The sequence below is a fragment of the Hermetia illucens genome, chromosome 3 (genome assembly GCF_905115235.1).
Source record: "Hermetia illucens chromosome 3, iHerIll2.2.curated.20191125, whole genome shotgun sequence".
Classification (NCBI taxonomy): Eukaryota; Metazoa; Arthropoda; class Insecta; order Diptera; family Stratiomyidae; genus Hermetia; species Hermetia illucens.
This window is the reverse complement of record NC_051851.1, coordinates 116,892,144-116,910,220: the sequence shown is the minus strand read 5'-3', so window position 1 is coordinate 116,910,220 and position 18,077 is coordinate 116,892,144. Positions and strand designations below refer to the sequence as shown.

Sequence of the window (18,077 nt, the reverse complement as noted above, 5' to 3'; positions counted from 1 at the left end):
TTTTGCTCTCGTCTAGAAGGCCTACTTCCCTCGAACCTGCCTTGACTGTGAACCATGACATAATATTTATTAGAATATCCCTCTATTCTATATATAATACTATATAATATAATTTCTAGTCGCTTATTCTGTAATAGTTTATTCTTAATGGAAGTTTTGTTAACTCCTCAAGAATTTATATTTTCCGCAATGTTCGCATTCTGCCGTTTGACAATTCTTATTAGTTCACTCTTCATTATGCAGATATAGATATGTTGTAATTAAACATTTCTGCGTAAACTCAGAAACTTGATGGGATTCCCCACTTTACAGTAGATGTACCATGGGTTTTGCACTATAAACAGGTTCTCAATTGTGCACTACCCACTTCCCTCCGAACTACTATTAAAACTTCTGATGCGGCGTAGTTGAAACTGATTGTGAAATACAAATTAGTCGATTTTATAAAACTTGGGCTTAAGCATAAAAGCTTGGATATTTACTTATTTTCAAAAATATAAACTTGTGTTTTTCACATGTTCAGCAAAAGCGCTTTTAACTTCGATAGTAACGCTCGCTATGGGATACGACGGATTATTTATTAAGATACTTTTCAACGGTTTGATACAAAAGTGCGATCGCAGTTAGAAGAAAGTAAACCAAGTGTTCCGTTGTTTAAGCAAAGAAGTGCGTGCTGCTGATTTGACTTGAAGTCGTCCATCCAAATTCAGCCTATAGTCGAGGCAAATATCAGGATAGACGAGTCAAGTGTACATTGTGGATTAAAGGATCAAAACAAATCGGTAGGTAGGTGAGGAGCAATGTACTTATCTATATTAAAGAAATGAATCAAGTGTGTTTTCAACATGATCCCTGATGGATAGCGTGTCAACATGTTTTTCTAACTAAACCAATATAAAAGGTTTCCGCCAGAATTTATCGCCTAGTTGCTAGTAATTTACAAAAAAAAATATATTTTCCATGGAAATATTCTGAATGTAATCAAAGCGTTTATAAATAAGTACATGAAGATGTTTGTCCGGTTAAATTAATAATTCAATAAACTAACAACTATAAATCTGTGGCAAACAGTTTAAAAGTATTGGATTCGAATGAGCATTTTCCTAGGAACTCGATTTTCTAAAATGACTTGTGAGTACTTATGTAGTGTCAAATTACTAATCGTTTCTACCAGGAAAACCTTCCGATGTGAATACAGGTATTCCTTTCGCTGCGTCATTTCGACTTACAAAGATCGGAAAAGTGAGAAGCATGTTTCTTGACACTTTTCCTTCCAATTACATTCGGCGCTATTTTTAGCACTATGTATACATATTTTCAACTTTACTCGCTTTTATTTTCGTCCTGCCGTGTTTCGAGTAAGAACGTTATAGCAGAAAGCACAACATACATATATACATATTTCTCGTGAAAAGTAAGAAACGTTTTCTAGAAAAATGAAATTGAAATCCGGACACCGTTGTAGGAAATACATACATATGTACGGGTTTAGAAAGGGGGTTAGGGAGAGTCCTGTTTATTTCGTTTTTTTTTCCAAGAACGTAATGTATAGCCTGTTCGCATTATGTGAAAATGAACAAAAAAGTACCAAATAAAACCCTTACTTAGAGCGAACTACAAAAAAACTGTTTTTTCCTAACCAAAACACAATTCAATCTTCGTAAGCCGATTCGATCAGATGCTGGACATATTCGCCTGGGTTTTTATGATCTTGTTTTGAAAAAAAAACACTTTATTAAAATTGATTCAATGTCTGTCCATCTGCCACTTCCGATTTACTCGACAATAACTGAAGCTTTGTCACCAAAGTTGATGGGAACGTGTGATCTGTGAATTCCTCTACATATATAATAGCAAGTGGCGCCACTTTGTGTTGAATTTGAAGGAGTTCCCCATACATGAGAAAAGGGGGAGGGAGGGGTGTAACATTTTTTTTCATAGAATATGGGGAATGTGGGGTATCAAATAAAAATGTTCGATTAGTACTTTCGTCACTCATTTCTTATTATTCTTATTTTCGACATTGGGTGAAATCTAGGGAAGTGAGGTCTCAAAATGTGTAGCCCCAAAAAACGAAACAGGAAATACATCCCATTCTAATATCTGCTCAAATTAAGTTAATAATAGTATATTGCGAAATCTTGAAAATTTACCCGAAAACCCTCCTTAAGTTTATCCTGTAAGTAAAAGATTTGAAATGTTTTAACGCAATCCATGTTATAGAAAGTCAAACTTTTACATTTCACGTAAATTTATTGCACTCTAAGACGTGTATGGCGTCATCATTATATAAAGTGAAGTTATATGAACGGCGGGACCCGTAGGGGCATTTTCGTATCAATCAAGCGTTTGCGGGTAATGTTCAATAAGATGGACATGTTTGCAAGTGCGTACCAGCGGTATTTAATTTATGTTCATATATGTATGCTTTGTGCACAGAGGAAGAAGATTATATACATCCAGCGACAAAGGAGCACGGAAAGTCACTGTGTATCTGTCGAGTAGCTAACTGGCGTGCACAGTTAGATACTAGACAGCTACCACACTCCCCCTTGCCCCTCAACGGGGGAAATCAGTGCGAGTACGCACGATTTCAAATTGTTTTGCCCTTGAACATGAGCGAGATGTAACGAAAATCCCATCAGCTGTGTTTGACAAACTGCCCGGACTTGCCAATGTATTGGTGAGATCGGCAAGTTTTTGCTTATAGATAAGTGAATACGTGAAATAACTTTTTGATATATGGGTGAGCACGGCAGTAGTACCAGAATAGCGAAAACTCACCGATCTCTCTCTTACCAATACGATTTGACGAAGATTATGCCTTTTCCTTGTTTAGGGTGTCTGATGTGTACAGATAAGCTTCTGCAGCACATTCGCAAGTCGGGTCATTTTAGTGTGAGTACTGCCTATAGTAGATTTACTGTGTATCAAATGAAAGGTTTCGATTTGTACTTTCCGCAGCTGATATTAGTTTTGTCGCAAAATGCAAAGTGCGCGAGTGAAGATTCAAAATCTACGCACTTAAAGTGAGACAAAACCCATTTTCGGAAACTATCCAACCTAAAATTCCGAAAATCTAGACCTCAAAATACGTCCCATTCCGATATCTGCTCAAATAAACTTAGTAATAGTATATTACCAACTTTCATCCTAGTTCATTCTAGGAGCATCGACATAGAGGACAGTCTCGTGCATACACATGCCAAGTTTCATGAAAATCCGACAATTAGTGTTGAAGTTATAGCAATTTAAACTTATCAATTTCGTGCGAATTGCATCCTTAGCCATACACATAAGATGCTGACGTCATAATTAACGAGAATAATTGACATTCCAATGAAATATTAAAATTCCATTCATGGAGAGTCTACTTCTCCCCAGCCCTTTAAGGTTTTGTGTAAACACAAGACCTTATTAAAATTTTTTTTCATCAAATATAGTCATATGGGGTATCAAATTAAAGGTCTTGGTAAGTACTTTTCGAAGCCGGTCTTAGTTTTGACTTTGTTGAAAAGGTGGGGAGGGCGGGGGGTTGAAAGTGGTCATTTTTTTAACGAACCCATTCTCAAGAACTACCAAACCGAAAAATTTGAAAAAAATCAGGGGGCTGCCACTATATGGTACCTAGGCTCCGAAATACCCTCCATACCGATACCTGTTCAAATAAACGCAGTTTTCCATTGGCTGATAACATTGAGCCGAGATATTTAATTCGCTCAGTTCTGGGCAGGTTATTGAAGCTGACAGCACTGAGCAATTTAAATATTTCGAGTCAATGCCGTCAGCCAATGGAGAACCGCGTTATGCTTCTCACATAGGGAAACAAATAACCTTTTATACCTGAAGCGTCAAGCTTCCGGTTTCCCGACGTGTTCTATAATATACTTGTAAAATGAAGTTTATATATAACACTGCACTGTGGCACTTAAAACTAAGTGGCTTAGATTATTCGAAAATTGTCCAAAAGCTCATGCGCGGTAACAGGCACAAAATAATAAAAGTGTATTTGTGCGTGTACAGTCGTATGGAAACCTTCCACTTCACTTCTAAGGAGAGCAAGCATTGATCTATTGCCGAGCATATTGCGCGTGTTTACATCCAGCAAGCTTCTTGTAGAGGAATTATGAAGCATCATTCACTTGCTGATTCCATTAAGAACCATTGCCATTAATCCTAACTGAATCTTTGAACAAGCTCTGCCTTTCATTGCAGCTCGGGTGTAGCAAACCATAAACAGCTGTGTAATGTGTATTGTTATGACACATGCTGGTGCGTGCTCGCAGCCATATGCTTGCAACCACGTGGGCGCACCAGTCCACTGCATCACATACACGGCATTAATACTAGACCTTAGGCGCGGTATTTTTCTACCACAATTTCCGTCGCCATCGAAGATGTGCAATGATTTTCTTCCCCATAAAATTTCAGAGAATGCGGGATTTGAACCTCCTGCATACAGTCTTGGCACAGAATCAAGTGTAAAGATGCGCTAAATAGTGGATAGGATACAATACAATACAAAAAATTGAATACCCGAAGCGCCGAGCTTCCGGCTTGTTGTGTGGATTGTTGTGTCAAATGTCGCGAAGTCTATTGTCTTTGTAATCATATTGCAATCCACGGTGTGGGGTGTTTCCCTTAGATTCGGATAATCTAACAATAACCAAATGGGTGTTTTCCGTGCTTCACGTTTCGAATCATTGTCTTTATACATTTTCAATGTTTGACGAATACACAATTTCTCTGCTCTGGCATGAGATTTTTTTAAATATCGTATTCGTATATATGTATTCCGTTCCGATGCACGCTTAAATAAAGTTAATAATAGCATCTTACCGTATTTTAGAAATTTACCGGGAAACACCCAGCAAAAAATGTTGGCATCAGAATAAGTAGTAATATAAGACATAATTCTGAAAATTTTGAAAGTAACGCAACTATTATAACCAACTTATAGAAGGTCATAATTTTGTATTTCACATAAATTGTCCTCTAAGACCTGAATGACGTCATCATCACATAAAGTGAAAATTATATAAACGGCGATCACTTGATTCACTGTCTATTTGTCTGTCATACGTACTTTTCTCCAAAGCCGCTAAACCGACCCGAACGAAATTTGGTGGAAATATGGGAACTATAAAAACACGCACACAGTGAAAGACACGAATTTGGAGTTTCAAGGAGGAGGGGGGGCACATATGCACAGGGGATGTGAGAATTGTTTTCACCTAATATAGTCATGTGGGGTATCAAATGCTCCAGATTAGTATTTTATGAAACTGATATTGGTTTTCTATTCTATTCATCGACTTTGTGCACGGCCATGAGAGAATTCGTTATCCCGACGAAATTGATAAGACTGACTAGGCTGACCCTAACCAATGCGCGAGACCAGATAAAAGCAACAGGATCACTCTCAAGACCATTCGACATCAACAACGGTCTACGGCAAGGGGATGCTCTATCATGCGTCCTCTTTAACCTGGCCCTTGAGAAAGTGATCCGTCATGCTGATGTAAATGCAAGAGGTACGATTGTCTTTAAGTCCACCCAACTACTGGCCTATACTGACGATATCGACATCATGGGAAGAATGACCCGAGACGTACACACCGCTTTCATCCAGATCGAGCAGACGGCGAGATCTTGGGCTGCACATCAATGAAGGCAAGACAAAGTATATGATAGCAACGTCAACATCGAAAACCAACCAACTAACAACATCAAACCGCACTGGTCAAACGGGAAGAATAAAGATAGGAGATTACAACTTTGAGACCGTTGATAATTTCTCCTATCTAGAGTCGAAAATCACAACCGATAACAGATACGATGATGAAATCCGCGCACGGTTGTTGTCAGCCAACAGAGCCTATTTCAGCTTACAAAAACTGTTTCGCTCGAAACGTCCCACCATAGGGTCAAAGCTCTTATTGTACAAGACAATGATCTTGCCAGTCCTCATGTATTCTTCGGAGACTTGGATTGTTAACAATTTTTGGCCCCTACATGAGGATGGACGATTCCGTAGCCTACATAACGACGAAATCTATAAGCGATACCATGACCGTCAGGTTGCGGATAAAATCCGGCTCGATAGGTTACGGTGGGCGGGTCATTTAATCCGTATGGATGAGGACGATCCAGCCTGGAAAGTCTATAAGGGCAATATCTATGGTTGAAAAAGAAAACGAGGCATACGCTGCCTAAGATGGAGTGATGGCGTAGGTCAGGACGCCAGATAGCTTTTAGGGATATCGAATTGGTGGACCTCGGCGCATGTCTGGAGCTCCTTATTAAGGCAGGCCTAGACCGGATACCGGTTGTTGCGCCGTTGATGATGACGATGATGGTATTAGTTTTTACGTGGATTGTAAAGTGCCGAGTAAGGAGTCAAAATGTGCACATTTAAAGTGAGACAGAATCCATTTTCCGAAACTATCCAACCCGAAAATCTGAAACTGATTACAGTGGTGCGCTTATATGAAATCTAGGCCTCATAATATGTCCCATTTCGATATCTGCTCAAATAAACTTACTAATAACTTTTAGAAATTGACTGAAAACCCCCGTTAAGCTGATCTTAGGATGTAGGTTATAATATAGATCATCATCCTACCAAGTTTTGGTGGAAATCGCAATATTATTAATAAAGCTATAATAGGCCAGAATTTTTGCTTCTGTGCAAATTCAAGACTTTGAATGCTAATTTCACGCGAAAGTCAATATTCTTACGTAATATATGCAAATATTACATGCCAGGTATTAATGCCACAAATGTCCACTCAAATTTTTTTATAAAAGAAATAACAAAACCTTTCAAATGTCCACTCATATATTTTTATAAAAGAAATACACAAAACTTTTCATACCTGAAGCATCCAGTTTCCAGTTTTCCGACTTGTTTGTATTGGTTGTAGGTTAACTTCTTCGCATTTGCTAATAATATTGCACTCCTAGTGTGGGAAGTATGAGGAACATCAAATTATTTGTGTAAATAACTTTTTAAAAAATACAGTGCAATGGAATTTTGACCTATGTACCCACGGAATCATGTACTCATCCTTCTTCAAAAAGGGAAACGCAAAATCATTTACCCCTGAAGCGTCTAGCAATTTTAAAACGTTGTTCACCATTGATCAAGAGCATTGATCCGAGAAATCGTTGAGTTGAGTTTATATAGCACACAAACTGCAGTAAATGTAATAAGCAATCTCGATACTAAATGGTCCGCAATTGCGCAGATATTGGGGAAGCTTAACTATACACATCATAGGCTCCGAACAGCTAGCAACATCTACCTGTGATTCAGCGCCTATGATGTGTACGGATAAGCCTCCCCAACTGAACTTTGAAGGTTTGAAGTAAAATGGAAATTTTCAGATGCACACGATCAATTTAGAAGCGTACATATATATATGTACGAACCAGTAAGCAGTAATGAACAATGTTTTTTTCGAAACACATAAAGAAATATTTGGAGATTTTGGCTATGTGCGAATGGAGGAACATATATGAATCGACATTTTTTTTTATCATAACAAAAACACAAAACCTTTCATACCCAAAGCATCCAGTTTGGGTTCTAATAATATCTGTTTCCCTTATTTCTTTACAGATGATCGGAGACCAAGTTTTCTTCCTTTTCGCCTTCGGTTACATAACACAAAACACAGTCGTAATGTTACAAATACTGGCTGATGTGTTCCACCTGCTTGCGATGCTGCTGCTCCTGTTTAAAATTGTGAAAACAAAATCGTGTGCAGGAGTGTCAGGACGCACGCAATGCCTTTTGGCAATAGTCCTTCTCACGCAGGACTTAACTCTCGCTCCTCAAAGCGTAATCAACCTCGGATTTAGAATGGTTTTTGCCATTTGTGCCATTATTACAATCATCTTAATTTATGGACCATTTTCGCACACATATGATGGCAAACACGACACATTTCGCATTGAAATACTACTTATTCCATGCCTAGTACTGGCCTTAGTTCTAAACTACGAATTCACTTGGTTTCACGTCCTGTGGGCGTTCTCAATTTATCTGGAGGCAATTGCTATTGTGCCGCAAATTTGGCTGACTGATAAAGTAGGATACACTCAGTATATGGGCGTTTACTTGCTGGCGCTTGGTATCTATAGTGCACTTAACATGGTGCACTGGATTATTATCTCCTTGTTTGCCCGTAGCAATTCTTATATACTCCTTATCAGCGGTATTGCGCATACTTGCTTCTTCATTGTGTTCCTGTTTTTAGAATGTCATAGTAATAAAGATGAAGTCAAATTAGTGAATGTCAATGTAGTAGACAATGAAAAACCTAGCCCCCTAGATATACACATTAACAATAACGATGGATACTTGGCAATTCAGAAATGGGGTAGGCCAGATAGATGGTAAAGTAAAAACACTGAAACATTATTACCAAAATTAAGAAAATATATAAGAAATGCATAAGAAAATTGTTTGATTAAAAGAGTTGTATTAGGGTAGCACCACTACTTTGTAAATAGATTTCTGTCAAGGATTATCGCTCATTTTAAGAATCTCAAAAATTGTTAACTGTACTATTTATAATATGTAACTTTAAGCCAATTATAATTTCACAAGACTTTCGAAAATAAATTTATTGATTTTACTGTGTAATAATTATAAGTAGTTAGTATCCTGTGGTGCGTCATGAACTTTGGGACCTCTTTCCCAAGGTCTAGCAGTACATTTAATATTTTGAAAGCTTCTCTAGTTTATATGATTGTACGGGTAGCCACCAGTCTCATCTGGGTTTTACTTGGTAAGCTGCGGCTATTCTTAAACCAAATAAAAGAAGAACCTCGTCTATTATAGATATTTCTTTATTATTTTTTTCTATTGTGTACCACCAAAACCTATGGTTGCATATAAATTTGTGCAAGCTGGAGTTTCGGGCGAAAATCTAACTATATAATGTCCTAGAACCCCCGGCTGATAAGCACAAAAAGTCCACTGGACGAAAGCGGAGCAACTACCCTCGGCTCAAGGTTAATTGGAGGTGCTACGCCTTCCGTAATATAGAGTCTCTGGCAAGAAGCCAGCAGGACTCTATCCTAAAGACGGCTTTAAGCCAACTAGTGACCAACCGCGACTCGACTTTTATTTTAATTTTGTTTTCGTTTAAATCCGCAAAAATCCACCATTGCCGATTCTGCAATTGAGCATAAAAAGTTCAGATATCAATCTTTCGTAGCGATAAAAAACGCATTTCATCATGTATAGATAAAAACAGTGATTACTTGAAGCAAATGGTGAGAACTGGTAGGCATGCGAGTACTCGGGGCGAAGCAGAATGCATATGCTGGCTCACTTCGCGATAGTACTACTGCCAAACGTACCAAAAGTGTCTAAAGCTTTGGGCGTGAACTTTTCATATCATAACATCAGTTATAGACTTCGTCAATTAAACAAAAAAATAATATTTCAATGAAAAATTGGACTGCAACAGTGACGTATGACAACCAGTTTATGATTTATTTATGCATTTATTATAAAACAAGCCGAGGAAACCAAGCGACGATCAGGTAATGAAGGTTTTGTGTCTTCTTATAATGGGAATTTTGGTTGCACAACTATTCCACTTGTAAATAGCTAAAGATTCAAAATATTCTTTGATGCGTTTCCAAATTCCAAGATATATACATATGTATACACGTTGAAGATACAATTTTACGTTCATACTTAACTATCAAGCGTTCAACATTGCCGCTTTCTGCATGTGTACATACTAGTAATGTGGAGTGGAGATTGTTGATAGTCAGCAGTTGATCATCTCATTTGCACATCGCCATATCTGATAAAAACAAAATTAACTGGGCAACACTATATAATAAACACGGTTCTAAGCCTTATTGAGGAAATCAGGAATACACAAAAATAAAATGTTTTCGCTTATATAAAAACAACAAAAAATATAACCAATAACCAGTAATTAATTAATTAAATAAATATGGAGACAAGTAATCAAATAAATATTGCTTATCATGAAAATGAAAAATTCATTAATTATGTTACATTATAAAAAAATCATTCTCTCTTCGCATTTGCGTTGATATCGTCAGCATAGGCCAGTAGTTGGGTGGAAGAGGATCGTACCCCGCGCATTACCTCAGCAGCCGTACATACAAAAGGGGGTGTACATTTTTTTTCAGCAAATATAGTCAATATAGTACTTTCCGTTGCCGATCTTAGTTTTGACATTTGTTGGAAATGTGGGGAGTGCGAGGGGTCGAAAGTGATCATTTTTTAACGGACCCATTCTCAGAAACTACCCAATCGGTAAATCTGAAAAATATCAAGACGCTACCACTATACGGTGGCTAGGCTCCGAAATACCTTCGATGCCGATGTCGGTTCTAATAAAGTTAATAATATTATATTACTATAATTTTCAGTGGTTTGCTGGAAAGGCCCCCTTAAGCTCATCATAGAACCACTAGCATTGTAGGCTATAACATAGAGCATGATCCTACTAAGTTTGTGGAAATCGTACCATTAATAACAAAGTTATAATCGGCCAAAGTGGGTATTCTTGGCTGATTGGATTCCTTGGCACAGCCCCAGAATTGGATGCAGCACGTGCATATTATCATTTCCGAATATACTGTAAAAATTGTTTGGATTCTTAAGTAACTTCCGCAATATGAGCAAGTAATCGCTCTGGCGGCCCAGTCTGTGATGACAAATTCACTTTGCCAGTGAAACAACACGTCCCAGGCATTTCCTACTGAAGCTTCAAAACGTGTCAATGTATGTATAATCATTGGGTTAAAGAGGGCATTTCGATGCATTTTATAGTCGCAGTCTTAATTTTTTTAATGCTGCTTTTCTTGGGATCGATTCTCAATCTTGATCGAGCCTGTCAGCATTATTATATAAAAATGAAAGTTGGTATACCATTTGTGCTTGATAGACTCCGAAACTGTTCAACCAATCGCCATGAAAATTGGTACATATATGTATTTTGTAATGGAAGTTTTTGTGCTATAAAAGTTATCACAATGCACCACTAGATGCGGATCAAGGTTGAATTTTCAACCTCAGCCTCGTAGGGGGTGACAAGTTTCTGGGAGGTGGGGGAAGCGGAGCGCTTCTGCCTTCTATCCTGAGCCAAAGTAGCCAAAAGTAATAGCGTCATAAATTGGGGCTATGTCAAAATATTAGGGTTTAAATTTGACCCCATCCCCCGGAAAGGGGAGTATAAATGGCAAAGCGGGAGATCTTCTCTCTCAAATCCCGTTGAAAAATCAGAGCGGTCACCTCCGTTAAAAAGTGAGCAGAGGATAAGGAGTGTACGTAGAAGGAATAATAAGGTCCCCCTTTCGATATTCGATATTTTGTTTATGCAGGGCGTCCCATTTACGATGGTAGAAATTTTAATCTGCTCCGTGTCAAGACCACATTTAATGCGGAATATTCCTAAATTTTTGATAATTAGGCACAGCATTTTTAGATGTCAATTGAAAACTAACATAGTGAGGCAATTTTTATTAACTTTGCAGCTTTACAAACCTTTTTTAAAGTACGGTTACGCTATTGCATTTTGAAATTTAGATTAAAAATCGATTTTGAAATTTCTTTAAAATTTGAACAGTTATATCTTAAAAGTGATGATGACCTTTGTAACTGAAGAAATATTCATTTATAAAATATTTTATGTAGTTTCCGAAAATGGTATCAAATCTGGGATTCAATGATTTATTTAAGTGGAAAATTGTAATTTTTTGGGAAGATGAAGCTTTTTGAAGTTATTGACGGAAAACGCTATAACTCTGTGATGATAAAAGATATAGTGACCATTTCATGGACGAATTTTGCTTAAAAAAGTAGTACCATCCATCATTAAAATTGTTACCATCGTGAGCGGGCCTCTGTATTGTTATAGTACTTCAGTAACAAATCCTTGGTATGTGTTATACCACTGGCAGGGTCCACTGGAGCTACCCATGAATCCAATCACTTTCTACAGTGTATTCGGAAACACAATGGTTACTTTCAAATGGCATCGTTTGGAGCGACGAATATTATAAAATATAGTAATTTCACAAGCCATTTCCGTAGCCTACACAATGACGAAATCTATGAGCGATACCATGACCGCCCGGTTGTGGATAAAATCCGGCTCAATAGGTTACGGTGGGCGAGTCACTTAATCCGTATGGATGAAGATGATCCCACCCGGAAAGTCTATAAGGGCAATATCTATGGTAGAAAAAGAAGACGAGGCAAACCCTGCCTAAGATGGAGCGATGGCGTGGACCAGGACGCCAGACAGCTTTTAGGGATATCGAATTGGTGGACCTCGGCGCAAAACCGGGATGTCTGGAGTTCCTTATTAAGGCAGGCCTAGACCGGATACCGGTTGTTGCGCCGTTGATGATGATGACAAGCCATGTACTTTCAAAGCTCATTCCTTCGACTACCTGAAAAAAAACCGCAGATTTCTTAAATATGCAAAGGAGAACAAAATTAGCCGGGTTCAGTTAGCAGTGTGCACACATACAAGGTGTCTCAAAAGAAATTTTATATTTAGTGGATCGATTAAAAAAAAGTAAGAAAAAATGTTTATTAATTATTAGAATACACTTTTGGGGATTTATTTCTTAATAATAATATTGTCTAAATGTAGACCCTCGTGTTCTCGGCCCTCATTTAATCGAACAGTAAAATTACTTATGACGTCTCGGCAGGTGGATTCAGGGATGGCTGCCATTTCGTGTCGGATATTTTCTTTCAAATGCGCCAGTGATGTTGATTTATTGATGTAAACATTAGATTTAAGATAACCCCATAGGAAAAAGTCCATAGTGGTCACCTCTCCGGGAGATCAATTTACCTGAGAAAATTTCACGAACATGTGGCAGAGACATATTGGCCGTGTGTGACGTTGCTCTGTCCTGTTGGAACCATGTTCTTTGGTTATAACCACGAAAGTTTTGCAGTTCAGGTACCAAGAAGTTGTCTAACATCTCTACATAACGCTCTAAATTCATTGTAACTGCACGCCCCTTTTCGTCTTCAAAAAAGTAAGGGCCGATAATTCCTCGTGCCGATATCGCAGCCCATACGGTCACCTTAGGCGAATGTAGGGGTTTCTGATGTTTCCGTTTCGGATTCAATACACTCCAGTAGCGGCAGTTCTGCTAATTTACGTAGCCATTAAGATAAAAATGGGCTTCATCCGAAAACAAAATGTTGGTAAACCTTGAAACTCGCTCAATCACCTGATTTACGAAATTAAGTCTCTGACTGGCATCTTGGGGCTTTAATTCTTGCACCAATTGAATTTTGTAGGGGTGCAGCTTTAGGTCTTTGTGCATAATGCGATGTAATGATGATCTATGCACATTTAAAGCACTTGCGCGCTTCCGAATTGAAAGGTTCAGGTCGTCACGAACAGACTGATTAACATTCTCCACGTTTTCAACCGTTCTTGATGACCTAGGTCGCCCGTATTTTGATTTATCCAGCATTATACCAGTCTCTTCAAACTTCTTAACCCAATGTCGAATGAGAGGAATGCTTGGCGCATCATTTAAGTGGCGAAAACCTCGAATACTGCAGAATTTTCTACGCGCCACAGTTGGCGAATCGCCGTTTTTTTAAAACTCTCGCACGCACAACGCGCGGTCTGCTCCCGAGAAACGCTCCATAGCGACTGAATTCCCAAGAGCCAGGCCACAGTAGATCTACTATAGGCAGTACCCACACTAAAATGACCCGACTTGCGAATGTGCTGCAGAAGCTTATCTGTACACATCAGAGACGCTAAACAAGGAAAAGGCATAAACTTCGTCAAATCGTATTGGTAAGAGAGAGATCGGTGAGCTTCCGCTATTCTGGCACTACTGCCGTGATCACCCATATAGCAAAAAGGTTCTTTTACGCATTCACTTATACATAAGCAAAAACTTGCCGATCTCACCAATACTTTGGCAAGTCCGGGCGGTATGTCAAACACAGCTGATCGGATTTTCGTTATATCACGCTCATGCTCAAGGGCAAAACAATTTGAAATCGTGCGTACTCGCCGCTTCCAGGTGGGTTCTTATGTTGAATGTGAAGATTGACATGTGGATAGAGAAACCGATTCCCCGAGGGCGTATAAAAACAAAACATTCAACAGATATTTGACTAATGATGTGGTAAAATTATGCAGAGGAATTGTTTATTTCATTTCACTCGGCATCCATCCTTGGATAATTGATTCCATCCGAGATTATGTGAAGCAAAAAGAAGCGATGATACGACAGAAGGCAGCTTTTTACCAAAGAGCACTAATAGCCATGGTGATTTCACTGCATGTGGCAGTCTCTCAGTTGTTCCACGGGAGATTGAACTGAACTAGTTATATTGTTAAGAACCCTGTAGAAATGCATCTTCCGCCTCCTCAGTTCGTCATTGTCGAAGATGAGTTTCCTGTCGTTGCGAGAATTCCAACGATATAAGCTAAACATTCTGTGCCTAATCGAAGTGAGATGGTGGCGCTCTGGAGAGTGCTTCTCTCCCTCTTGTCACAATTGCATTCTTCAAAACCAAGCGGTAGCCGACGACCTCACAGTCGGTTTCTGACAGAATTTTGATTGCAAGTCCAGTTCAGGTTGATGAGCACCATAATTGCAGGGTGCGTTGCACCAACGGATATTTCCGATATAGTGGAGAAGGATGGTTTCTACGAGCAATAACATGTAGTTCAGGAGAAGTTTCCTAAAGGAGACCTTGTGATCGGGATACGAAATTTGATGGACAAACACAGTATTGGCGACGGTAACGATAATGGTGGAAGGTTTGTGGATTTCTGCAGCTTCCACAGTCTCGTTATTGGTAGAACATTGTTCGAACACAGAGCCTGCCATAAGGTCAGTTGGGTTTCAGTTGATCGACACGGTACCAGTAATTAGATTGACCAGTTTGCGACCCGCAGTATATTTAGGAGTTGTCTCCTGGATGTGCGTAACAAGAGAGGCTGGTGATCTAGTGATCGCTTACCTTCGATTGTGTGTTGCGTCCGTGCTTCTGGCAGGATTGAAGAACTGTAACGTCCCAAGCTCAACATGGACCGCTTGTATCATCGAGTTGTCCTTCGGCAGTTGGACGAATATCTTACTGATTGCACGCAGATACGCGCCTAAGAATATCGATAAGTATTGCGCTGAAATCAAAAATGCTCTTTTCTTGGGTGCTGCGCAAAGAAAGTGCTTCACCACTGTTCTTAACCATTTCACAACCGGTCAATTTCTGGCTCTTCCGGATGATAGGGCTAGTCGCCGTAGCATGCGGATACGGACTGCTCCTCCCAATAGAATATAAATCATCTCGTTCATCACTGCACTCAAACCGGGTAAAGTCACTGAGCTTGACATTATTATTCTGTAGATCTACTACTTGCACACGTATGGAAATTCTGTTAATTCGAGATGTTTCCCAGAGAGTGGAAAAAGGATATTTTTCTTAAAATTTCAAAGATGGGCACCCCATTCCCCTGGAAGCGTGGTTTCTGCGGACACTGGCATCGAACTGAATGTAGCTCGGCGCATTAACACCACTAAATCCGCTTTGGCTGCCCTGTCTCAAAACTGGAAAGGCAATTATCTCAACGTCAAGATCAAGTTGATACTGTTCTTTCTGCGTTGCTGCTGCTGCAGAACATTTGAAGAGGAGGACGTGTTGAAGGGCAGGTGTGGTTAATACGCAATACCCCACTAAAGGGCAATGCAACCATATAAGTAGTTCAAATCGCGATAGGGCAATCAAGTCTACACAACACTGGATGCAACATTATAAATCCTACAAGTTATAGTGGACCAAAGCTATCTCTTTTAAGTGTCTCTCGTCGTTTTGCAAGTGGCTGTTACTTACTTCGATGGGAATCAGATCAGAACTTTTCATTTTCCTAGCTTTCGTAGTTAATCGTAAAGCAGATGCTCGACTGTCATCATCAAGGCAGATAATAATAGGCAGGACTATTTCCGACATAGTGCCCACCAAAAAGGCTTCATGGTGGAAAAGTATCTAGTAGTGACTAGCAGATAATTAAATATTTAGTTAGGTGTAAGTAGGTATCCGGCTGACTCAAGTGGTTAGAGCGCTGGGCTTTCGTAGTGGAAGGTTGCGGTTCAAATCTCAATGGTGCCAGAGGGATTTGTTATCGTCATTGGATTTTTTTACAGAAATAAGGTAGTGAAGAATCAACATTTGTACCCCAAAAAGTGTAACAAGTATCATGCTAAGAACCTACACCACCAAAAGAAATTACAATGTTGTATATAAATATGCGAAATCTAGGCCTCAAAATACATCCCGTCTATTCAAATGAAAGTGGTAATGCTATATTACCATATTTCAGAAATTTATCCTAAACAAGTACAAAATTTGGCACAAATATATAAGGCATAATTTTAAAAGGAAATTCCACTATTATTATATAATATTCTAAGGTGTATATACCGTTATCATCATATATCAATATATGAGTACCACAATAGAGTGAGTTCACATTAACGAGGATGGATCACATAATTTCTTGTCAATTGCAATTTCACAATTTCTTCTATTCACAATCTAATTTACGAAACTTATTGTTTCTAATATACAAATTCAAAAATCGCACACAATTAATGCTTATTTATAAATAATTAATTACCCTCATTCAATTGTGATGGTCCAAGCGTAGTAAAAGTCCCAGTGAGTCCCAATGAGGAGGAGAATAAAGCCAGGGAAACGCCTGCAGAACCAACACCAATTGACCCACTACCAAACCCTATCTCCACCTCCATGTGGTGACTGTTAGAAGTACTCTCTTAATGAAAACTGCAGACGCAGAAGGATGGAGACGAATATCCGGCGTAAAAAAACCTGCAAAATTGTACCAACTGGTCCTCCAGGTTGGGGGTTGGGTAGGGCTGACAACCTAACACGGAAAAGAACTTGTTATGAAGCCACAAAAAGAGCCTCGGTGTGGAACAAATAATTTTTGCATTTCCTCATGGAACGTGCACTTCCTGTGCAGATCGAACCGCATCAACAAGTCGAAAACAAACGAACACCTGCGGTCAATTTTACATTTCAGACGTTTGTTGGTATGTCGATCACAAAGAACACCAGTTGTGAAACGTTTCCGTTGGCTTATAACATTGATCCGAGATATTTAAATCGCTCAGTTCTCTGCAGGTCACTGCCATTGACAGTGATTGTAACTGTTTCATGGGGATAAGTGAGCAATAATTCCATTTTATTCAGATTCAATCTGAGACCGTGTTGCATGAGTCGATCATTCCACTTTTCGATAAGTTGCTCGAGATCATTTTTCCTATCTGCATAAAGCAGTGTACAGTGCGCTGGACGTTGGATATCTCGTGTGACAGTGTCCATATCAAGGACAAAGAGGATTAAAGAGAGGGCGCTTCCTTGATGAACACCGGCAGAGACAGGAAGCGATGTTGATACGCCACCACACTTCGAACTTTACAGATCGAGAAATGCAATACTCCAAATATCGCCAATACTTGTAAAAGTGGAAGATGGAAAAAATCTTCAATTGAAATCTGTTCGAAATATTCTCGCCATATATTCGTTGCGGCTCGTTGGTCGGTTACAAAAGTACCGTTCTTGTCAACGCAATGGAAGTGTTCGATATCGTTGGTATCGGCTTTTGACTAGATTTTTCTCGCCAAACCGTGTACCGTTGATCATAAAAGTTTTTATAATGGACCGCCCGGGTGACAGCGTTCGCTTTCTTTGCTTGCCGCTGACATTGTTATCAATTTTTCAATTGGCATTTTCAATTGGCATTTATCATCGAGAAAATTGTGGTAGAGGCATTTCTTTTAACGGACCTTTATTTGAAAATGTTCATTCCAAACCCAAGTATGTTGGTGAACCGCTTAACTGGCTTGGTGCTCCGGAGGGTTGGAGAGGCCGCTTTGTCCATCGTGTCTTTAATTAGGTTCACGATTCTTCCACATTTCTAACAGTTGGTAATGGCGTAAGTGAGATTATTTGATCCTTCTTCTCGTCAAAACGCTGCAATTTAATATGTGGC

The 18,077-nt window shown here is 39.1% G+C and overlaps 2 protein-coding genes across 3 annotated transcripts in view; both read left to right on the top strand.

The window, feature by feature from the left end:
* Positions 1-428: 428 nt before the first annotated feature.
* LOC119652272 (ER lumen protein-retaining receptor-like) overlaps positions 429-18,077 on the top strand; it is a 33,936-nt gene continuing 16,287 nt past the window's right edge. The window contains exon 1 of the mRNA XM_038056260.1: positions 429-782. The gene's annotated coding sequence lies outside the window, so the exon portion shown is untranslated. The remainder of the gene's footprint in view (positions 783-18,077) is intronic.
* On the top strand, positions 648-8,850 carry LOC119652271 (ER lumen protein-retaining receptor 1-like). 2 transcript variants are annotated; one of them, XM_038056255.1, is made up of 2 exons: positions 648-786; positions 7,625-8,850. In XM_038056255.1, exon 2 carries the CDS (start codon positions 7,625-7,627, stop codon positions 8,405-8,407), a length of 783 nt encoding a protein of 260 aa, XP_037912183.1. In that variant the 5' UTR covers positions 648-786; the 3' UTR covers positions 8,408-8,850. The 2 variants fall into 2 exon arrangements, with proteins under 2 accessions (XP_037912183.1, XP_037912185.1); XM_038056257.1 differs by having other exon boundaries at positions 660-790.